We start from the raw sequence: 9,695 nt of genomic DNA, 5'->3' as shown, positions 1-9,695 counted from the left end.
ATATTTACAGACATTAATGAGGTCACCCCTCAGTCTCCTCTTCTCCAAGCTAAAGAGCCCCAGCTCCCTCAGCCTCTCCTCATAAGGGAGATGCTCCACTCCCTTCATCATCTTGGTGGCAAGATGACCGTGGCAAGAAGACACGTATTCTCTCCACAACACAAAGCACCATGTAGGTGCAGGCCAGAACCATTTGAACTGTACAGAGTCACTGTGACAGGAACACAGGTTTAAACATTTCAGTCAGTCACGTATGCTGCAAACACCAAGACATGTTCTCTTAGTCCCAACTTACCCTTAGTAAGACCACTTTAGTTGGGCATTTCAGTATCTCAGTCAATGGGTTAGAATCCGCTTTCTTGCCCGTTTCTGTCATGAAGATAGAATAATTTAAGTTTAAAGCTCATTTAAACCTTATATGGGGGCTTTTATCAGAATCTTACTGTTATCAAACAATGGAATAAAAGCCATAAAATGTAGTTTCATATTGGTGAGGAACAGTCATTCGTAACTCACAGCCACTCCAAGGACAATAAGCAGAAAAATCACTTCTACAGGATGTGAATTAAGGTAGAACACTGACAACACACTATTTATTTGAAGAAAATAATTTATAAGTTCAGAATTTTATCAGATTCCCTAAGAACTAAAAATCAGATCTCCAGAATTCCACCACTCGTGCTCAGGCAGAGGTGCCATTCTAGTAAGCCTAGATGTTGTGTCTAGATTAGACAATAGCAGGGAAATGAGAGCAGTGTCTAAAGCATGTGACAGGGAGAAATCCAGCAGGAGCAGAGCAGGATCATCCCTTGAAGAGAAGAGGCTTCCAAACACTAAAGTGATGGAGGAAGAGGAGGATAAGCTAAAAAATTAATAGAGAACCACTTGAAAAAAAGATTATAAATTTCCACAAGAAGGAATATGAGTCATTCTTCCAACTCTATCTAGTATTTTCTGCAAGGACAGATGGCAAACAAAAAATACAGGGGCTTCCACTGAGCCTGAACTATTATTTTTCCCTGACCATTTTTCACAAACTTATTGGTGCAGGATAAAATTACCTTTCTCTGTAGACTCGCCAACAATGATTTTGCCACCCCTCTTGCTCGTCTTCTCTACTGACAGTGCTGTGCTCAGCCCCTGTTCATGCTTTCCCAGCCCCTGGCCCTCTCTGAAACCATACTTCTGCATGATTTTATGAGCTACTGTCCCTCTGCAAAGAGAAAAATCATCAGTTAATAAAGGTTTCTTACACAAAACATTAACATTGCATTTCTCCTGAGTGCTCAAGTATTTTACCTCCTAAAATCTCATTACACAGAGACTGAAAACATAAGAGCTTCTACATGACTTTACAACTTAGCAATTTCACAGTACCTTGTGAAGATGAAAAGTGTTACCCCTGATAGAAGAGCTGCTACAGAAGTTGAGTAAGTAACATTATTCATACTTTTAGAAATACAATATAAATTCCACTAGCTGCACAAGTCAGCATCATACACTTTATAGAATGGTTTGGGTTGGAAGGGAGGTTTAAAGGTCCAACCCCTCTGCCAGGGGCAGGGACATCTTCCACTAGACCAGGCTGCTGACAGAATCACAAATCAGATTAGACAAAGGTCTATTTAGTCCAGTTTCTTATCTTTGTCAGTGGCTGATATGAAAAGCTTAAGAGAAAAGGCAGATGTGGAACAATCTACTTCCCACATTAGATCACATTCCACTATATTAGTTCCAAACTCCTGTAAGTTCCAGAGTACAGGCTGCATATCCTCTGTATTCATTCAAACATGTCTCATCTTTCTGAATTTTCAAGAACATATTGAGGCAATAAAGTCCCCAAGCTATTTAAAGGGACCTTTTTAAATAAGTACCTTACAGAAAACATCTCTACTAATAGGTTTTGAAATTCACACTGAATTAGTATTTAGAATCAAAATATACCTACATGTGGTGGGCTTTCTTTGGAGACCATAGCTAGATAAGTTAAGACACAAAAAACATGCCATGGTACACTAGTTTAAACCACAGTAACTATTCTATGCTCAGTAATCCCTGTCTTATCAATAGGCACATAAGATTACACAGAAAAAGCAGGACCAGCAACTATATGACTATTTTCTAAGCATACTTTGTGAAACATACAAAGACACATTAAAAAAGGCCAAAAAGTCTGGCTCTGTAATGCTGAAAGGTTAAAACACTAAGTCACAGAATAAACAGTAGCCAATTGTGTGGTCAAAGTAAGGCAGGTTAAGATATATTTTTAGCACTTCCTTCAATGAAGTGAAGGTCCCAGGGTATTGTTAACTAGAGGTGGTAACAACACATAAACTGGTCCAAGTACTGAGCTGAGCTATCCTTTTTCTGGACAATGTAAAGAAAAAAGGTGTTTCTATTAAAAAAAGCATGAAAAATTGCCTCCAAAATGGAAATACAGTGTAATAATATAATACAGTACACTTTAATAATGTCATACACTACAATTTTATGTCTGTGTTTGTCCTGGGAACAGTTTTTGCTACACTGAGGCTGCATTTCCACGACACCCGATGCGATTGATTAGAGGATCATAGCTAACCACCACACCTTTCAAATGAGATCTCCAAGCAGTTTTTAACTAAAAATTCAACTTCACTTTGCTGCCACAGTAGTAGCACAAACATTACACACAATGCTAACCCAAGGCAGAAAAGTAAGTGGACAGATTTGTAGCCACAGCTGCTACAATTGTGCAAATATGCTTTGAATTTTTGGACACACACACACACACAGCAGAGCTGAAATAATTTCCCCACTGGTACAAAGTAAATTTAAGACAAAGCTGGAAAAGAAACTTTTAGACTGACTTAATATTAAATTATTTTCTTGTGAACTAGTATTTGTATCTTACCAAATAAAAGTCAGATGTAATGTCTGGAGATGTTGTATGAGAAAAAAAACCAAACAAACTAGCTTGCCATCTGTGTTTTCCTGTATATTACATTAGTTTGGCTTGAACAAGCCATAAACACTTTCTACTGGAGTGTGGCTTCAGAACTGGATGGAAAGCAGAGCCTTGAATGGAACCACTTCAAATGCATTTCTCTCAATCAAGTAAATCCACTGCTTTTTCTGTATCCCACTAGTTAGGACTGTATGCACTCAGACTAACCACATACATGCATGGCTTGTGTTCTTCTCTACTGACAAACTATTTTAACTTTTGGGTTCCACCAACTTCTAATGCCCTTTTCCACAAAATGTGCAGAAGTCAATCATTTACCCCATGTTAGCAAGGAAAGAGTTGCTGGGTCCCGTGGGGGAACGAGGTCTTTCTGGCTCATCATACACTGGAGGAGGAATAGCTGCTTTGGAAGATGGTGCCCGAGGTCTCGACTCCTCTTCAAATGGAAACGATGCTACAGCTGAAAAAAAAAGGAGACATTTGCTTTTTCAATAAAATACTTTGCATGAACTACCTACTTAGAGTACTATGCCTTAAACTGAACTCATTTACAGACAGCTTTTCATATGCAAGTTGTACTTTTTTTCTGCTTTAATACTAACAAACTATGAAAAAAAGTCTTCCATTTAAATCCAAATCAGAAGAATGTTTCCTTTGCACATGCTGCTTTATCGTCCTCTCACGTCTCTCTCTCTCATAAACAAGATTTGAGTTATTCTGATTTTTCCTCACTGGATACAGAGTGAGTTCACACCCACAGGTCTATAATACATTTATTAACCTCTTACTTATCAAATGGAGAAAAGAAATATTAATGAGGCCACCTGCACTACCATGAGTACACTGCATGTTTACACAAAAGAGTAATCAGTCTTCTAAAGAGATCTACTGGCAATTTCTGAACTGTAACTTTTCCTTGAGGATGGAGACATACATATATATATATATCTATATGTAGATACTTCAATCATACTGATTAAATTATTAAACTACCTTCCACTGACAAGTCAAATGGCAAAATGTAAAAAAAAAAAAAGCTTACAGAAAAAGGAAATACTCAAAAGAGACTTTTGAATGTACTCATGGACTTTTAGACTGACTTAATTTTAAATTATTTTCTTGTGAACTAGTATTTGTATCTTACCAAATAAAAGTCAGATGTAAAGTTTGGAGATGTTGTATGAGGAAAAAACAAATCCCTATTTAAGCAGCAGATGGACTGGACTATGGGCCTTCTGCTACAGTAATAGTTTCTCAGGTTTTTCCAGCCTAGATGCGAGCATCAAGTAACAAGTCACACAAAGGTTCCCTTGTGAGATCATGTCACAGTTTAAAAGCTTTCCTCCTCACGGTATTTCTACTATTTCCAGCCTATATTTACTTTTTCTTGACACCACTCAATTGCTCTTAATTATTTACTCAAAACAATCTGTTTTTAATGTTTACACACTTCAAATGCTTTCAGTATTATATTATTCACTTACTCCATCAAGATTCATTTTTTAAAATGTTAATCTTCTCAGAAATAAAATCAGGACTCTCAAAGGAAAAGTTTGTGTGCATAAGATTCTTTTTCTTATTTTTTAACGATGTACACAACATGCTGTTCAGTATTTAAAATTTTAAATGTACTGTGGTTCTGGGTAAGACAATTAGACATGCAAAAAATTAAGAGTTTTGCTGTTCTAGCAAGATCATGCCATCTAGTGGACAACTGCAACCTACAGGCTACCTTCACTGAGGGAAACCCTCGTGCACACACATCTCCAGCAGATACTGCCCCAAAAACTTATAGAATTCTGTTTGCAGTGCACAACCCCTTTACTTTATGAAAAGACATTCATAAAGTACCTCTTAAATCAAAAGGTAATGGAAAAATTCCCTCTCCATGCTGTGGAAGTTTCTATCTACCCAGAGAAACTTGTCTATAACGTTTCTTTCATATCAGAAATTAGTAACTGATCATAGTTATAACAGACCAGCTTGCCAAACCACTTCTCTAGCAATGCAGAAAGTATCCTTTAGAACAGAGATGTGAAGCACAACAGTATCACAGGTTCTCCACAGCCTCCCATCATCATAGCACAAGTTCTTCTGCCTCAAAAAATCACATGGGAAGAGCAGCAGGATGACTTAACTGAACAGAAGGTTGAGTGAGAAATAAACACCACCACGAGGTTTTAGAGAACAGGATTTGGTGTACTCACGTTCTTTGTCCTTCTCAACAAGAGATGTGGGTGGTGCAATGGCAGCTCCCCCCATACCTATGAGCAAAATGGAAGACAACACATTTCTACAATTAGGGTCTGCTGCTCAGAACAGCTTCACTGCATCTTAACACAGCTGCTGGCTCCTCACCAGTTAATTCTTAACATACATCTCCATCAACATAAAAGTAGCAAGAAAGCAGCCTGAGAAGTTTCAACAGTCATAAACTAAAAATTAATGAAAAGCACATCAAGGGAGACAATATCAAACTGCAATGATGTACCACATATCATGTCTATCTTAAACATATTTTGCAGAATTTCAAAATCAAAGACTACAGTGAAACAAACCTTCAGTTCTAAAACTGCTCAAACCAAATGAAAAATTAACTACACTTTCAAAACTGTAAAGTACAAAGTCCCTTCCATATTTCAATGAGCAATATTCTAAAGTAGTCCCAAAGGCAGAGCATAAATTTTTACATGTCCTGTGCCAGAAATTTTCTTTTTTAAAACAACAGACCTGAATTATTTACTGGAACTTTGTTGCTGAAAGAGAATCAAGTTTAATTTTGTTTATGTAAAGACATTATCACCCAGATCCACATCTTCTAACTAGTTAGTTCTAATGGCATTCAAATAACAAATGCAGGAATGGTAAGCATTTATAGTGAAAACTCAACAGCGATTCTCAGACTGATTTTATCTCATGCCTCACTCTTTTCCTGGAACCTACACCACACAGAAACTTTAAAACAGGCATCTACAAACTCATGTAAAAAGAAGTCTTTCCACAAAATAATTTAGCTGTTATCTGCCTCCATGGAAAGAACAGTTTTCTGCATTACAAGCATTAGGGTGTAATAAATTGCTAGGTGCTGCTCTCAGCTGAGAACAGAAAATACAGAATCCATGAAACAGGAACAGGACTGTGAATTTCCCCCCACCTTTTTCTCTTCTTTCCCCATCAAAACCATAAACAGCTCCCTTACTTCTTTTCCGTCTCTCTCTTTCATAATCTTCATCTTCATCAGAATCTGGATCTGGTCTTCTTGAAAATCCACTGGCTTCATGTCTGTCTTTACGTCTTCTAGGAGACACAGCGAGTCAGGATAAGAAACCAAAGTCAACTCTTGGCTTTAATTTGTGACACCACCTTTGCAGGGTAAATTATACAGCTACACTCTAATTGGCATTTTATAATGTTTTCCATGAAGGTGTAAGTAAACATCTTTACTTTTTGTTTCTCTCCTTTTATCCTCATGGAGTATTTTTTGTAAAATGTGAGACAGATCCAAGCAAGAGAATTTTCCACTTGCAAGTCAGCCAAGAAGAATGTATGGAAATGAGGAAGCATCTGAATAAAATCCAGTCCAATCTGACTACAGTGACTGAACGAGTACAGTGAAGGTGGTGTCGATGGAACCAATAGCAAGGTAACAGACATTAATTAGCTTACACCTGCTTTGAACAGAATGCATTTTCAAGTCCCCATCAAAGGCTACACGGAGTAATATCATTTACTCAGTCAATTAAAAACCAAAAAATCATCAGGCTTAAACATCAGGTTATTCCGAGGGCTGGAGCACCTCTCCTGTGAGGACAGGCTGAGAGAGTTGGGGCTGTTCAGCCTGGAGAAGAGAAGGCTCTGGGGAGATCTTATAGCAGCCTCCCAGTACCTGAAGGGGCTACAAGAAAGCTGGGGAGGGACTTTTCATAAGGGCAGTTAATGACAAAACAAGGGGAAATGGGTTTAAACTGAAAGAGGGTAGGTTTAGATGAGATCTTAGGAAGAAATTCTTCACTGTGAGGGTGGTCAGACACTGGAACAGGTTGCCCAGAGAAGCTGTGGCTGCCCCCTCCCTGGAAGTGTTGAAGGCCAGGCTGGATGAGGCTTTGAGCAACCTGGTCTAGTGGAAGGTGTCCCTGCTGATGGCAGGGGGGTTGGAACTGGATGATCTTTAAGGCCCCTTCCAATCCAAACCATTCTATGATTCTATGAAATGACAGCCCAGGTTTCTGAGATCTTGCATGCTAGTTAAAGTATGACAGAGCCTGCGGCACTCCTCCTCCACCAGAACAACAAAGATATAACTGAGAGAAGACAGAGAAGTCCAGATGACTAGAAATATTAATTAATTTCCACAATCTAAACAGAACAACAGAATATCCCTCTTGGAATTCCACGGGACTTTAGATAATTCATACCATGACAAAACTAGCTTATTTATTTCACTTAAAATAAGCAAACCTAATCTTACTGCCTGGCTGGCAGATGTTTTACCACCTACTTCATCAGGATATTGCATCTGCATTCAATTTATTTAATATGATTAGAGAGATTTCTTATTCCAGGAAAGAACATAAAGGTAATTAAAAAAAAAAAAGTAGTATTTTCTTTTGTCCAGAGACAAAAGAGTAATAAATATACAATTAACTTACTCAAAGTGAATGCAGAATATTAAAAAAGACAATGCAACTATGCCTCTCAAAGGCTAGCTACATCTTTAACACTGAATGCATTCACTTACCAGTTTGGAGTGGGTAAAAGCACAAAGGATGGTTTATCATTGACTGTTGAAAGGTATTTCATAGAATCATAGAATCACAGAATGGTTTGGGTTGGAAGGGACCTTAAAGATCATCCAGTTCCAACCCCCCTGCCATCAGCAGGGACACCTTCCACTAGACCAGGTTGCTCAAAGCCTCATCCAGCCTGGCCTTAACTAAAACGTTGCACTTGTTTCTACAAGCATCCAGTATTCTTCACAAAACCTGTAAGAATTTCCCTGAAACTGTTTAGAGGGATATAACTAAACAAACTGACGTTTCTCTGCTTTATCTAATTGTCAACATTCATGAGTTAAAACTAAAGCCTTACTTTTCTCTTTCTTCGATCTCCTTTTGCCTCTCCAGCTCGCGCTGCCTCTGTCGTTCCTCTCTTTGACGCTTTACCACTTTTTCATAGTCGTTTGGAAACATGGGATCATACTCGTCTGCCAAAGGAATCAACACATCTCCCGCAGAAAAACCACTGGGTACAGGATCCTTCAAAAAAAAAAACCAACCCAAAAGTTTTCAGCCAAGATCTGAAAACAACATCCAGTTGGATACCAAGAGTTTAACACTTCCTTCTCACTCCCACCACAAATCTCAACTCCTGACTTCTATAAGGGCAGGGAATATCCTAATCCCGCTGGTATTAGAAGAAATTATTGCTTTGTTAAAACTAACATTTCACCCAGTCTCTCACTGTCTCAAATTTTTCCATGAAGAAAGTTTCCAGGAAGATTTTTCCATCTCCCCCACCCACTCCCCCTGCCAAAACCAAAGCAGCATCAAATCAGCACGGATAAGAATTTTTCAAAACCCATTAATTCATTATTAGAAGCACTATGGTATCTTGTCATTGCCACCAGCTGTAAGGGCTCCTCCCACACTTTCTCTTCAGTCTTTTTCATTATCCTCTATTAATATAACACCACCAGAGGGGCACATACTGTTCTTCTCTCATCTGAAATAACTATTTCAGAACTATCACCTTTGAAAAAGTTTCAGGGAGAAGTTTCTTTTGATTCCTTACCACAAGAAATCCATTTTAAAAGGGCAGGTGGCTTATCTTTTATTTTTAAGGTAACTGTTACACAAGTCCAGTTCCAACACTGGTTCAATGACAATTACATTTGTTATTTATGTGATAAAATTGTTGTCCTGCAAAGTACTTTGAAGCTGTCCAGGAGAAATACACTAGGAACACTGTTTTATTTTAACTGCACATTAATCTTGGTAATTCCATGTTGTATAACATGCAAGTCAGTATAAAGTTAAAAGGTTCATTAATTAAAGAATCTCTGAGCAGAGGAAATAAATTTCAGAAAATAATCACTTCTTTGACCACTAGGAAAGAGGATGAAAAAATAAAAATACAGATGGCAGTCAAAGAATTCCAATTCCAAAATATCTGTTAACAGCTGGACTTTTTAGCTGTCTTGGTCTTACCTTCAACCCAGATGCTACATGAGGCGGTGTGTCCACAATCTGTCTCTCATCAGAAGAGCTACCTCGTTTCAGGTCAATCACTGGAGCAAGGACTGTTGTTTGTTTTGTTCTCTGACTCTGAAAAATCACCAAAACATGAAATGTCTAAAGACGACAACAAAATATTTTCCTGAAAAGCAGCTTGCTTTATATACTTACAGTTGGTATCTACAGGCTTTTTTTAAAAAGAATGAAAACTACTGTCTCAAATTCTCCACTGTGCAAAGCTCAATTCATCATTTCTCTTCAATTTAGCAACATACAGGAATTCTCAATGTTTCTAATGAACCTTGATGTGGATGACTTAGTTAATGCCATGGCAAAGGCCACTCATTTCTGAGACAGATGCTTGCCAACTATGGTCAAAGAGCTGCTACACAAATACAGATCAGAAGCAACATTTCAAAGAGTGCTTCAGTGAAACCAGTGCACACCTTCCTCTTTTTAAGAGGATGAGATCAGACTTTGCTCGTGAACGCACTAGAACATACAGTGGTAGGTGA

General features: G+C 38.2%; 1 protein-coding gene across 1 annotated transcript in view; it reads right to left on the bottom strand.

Moving 5' to 3' along the window:
* Positions 1–9,270, bottom strand: part of RBM17 (RNA binding motif protein 17) — a gene marked incomplete at its 5' end in the record, with an annotated part of 10,850 nt that extends 1,580 nt beyond the window's left edge. The window contains 7 exons of the mRNA XM_010165005.1: positions 296–369; positions 1,062–1,213; positions 3,266–3,407; positions 5,155–5,211; positions 6,147–6,244; positions 8,036–8,202; positions 9,154–9,270. Coding sequence (XP_010163307.1) covers positions 296–369; positions 1,062–1,213; positions 3,266–3,407; positions 5,155–5,211; positions 6,147–6,244; positions 8,036–8,202; positions 9,154–9,270 — 807 coding nt within the window. The remainder of the gene's footprint in view (positions 1–295; positions 370–1,061; positions 1,214–3,265; positions 3,408–5,154; positions 5,212–6,146; positions 6,245–8,035; positions 8,203–9,153) is intronic.
* Between the last annotated feature and the right edge of the window lie 425 nt (positions 9,271–9,695).

The sequence above is a fragment of the Antrostomus carolinensis genome, unplaced genomic scaffold (genome assembly GCF_000700745.2).
Source record: "Antrostomus carolinensis isolate BGI_N321 unplaced genomic scaffold, ASM70074v2 scaffold19063, whole genome shotgun sequence".
In the NCBI taxonomy this organism is placed as follows: domain Eukaryota; kingdom Metazoa; phylum Chordata; class Aves; order Caprimulgiformes; family Caprimulgidae; genus Antrostomus; species Antrostomus carolinensis.
The sequence above is the reverse complement of the archived record's forward strand: the minus strand, read 5'-3'. Positions and strand labels throughout refer to the sequence as shown.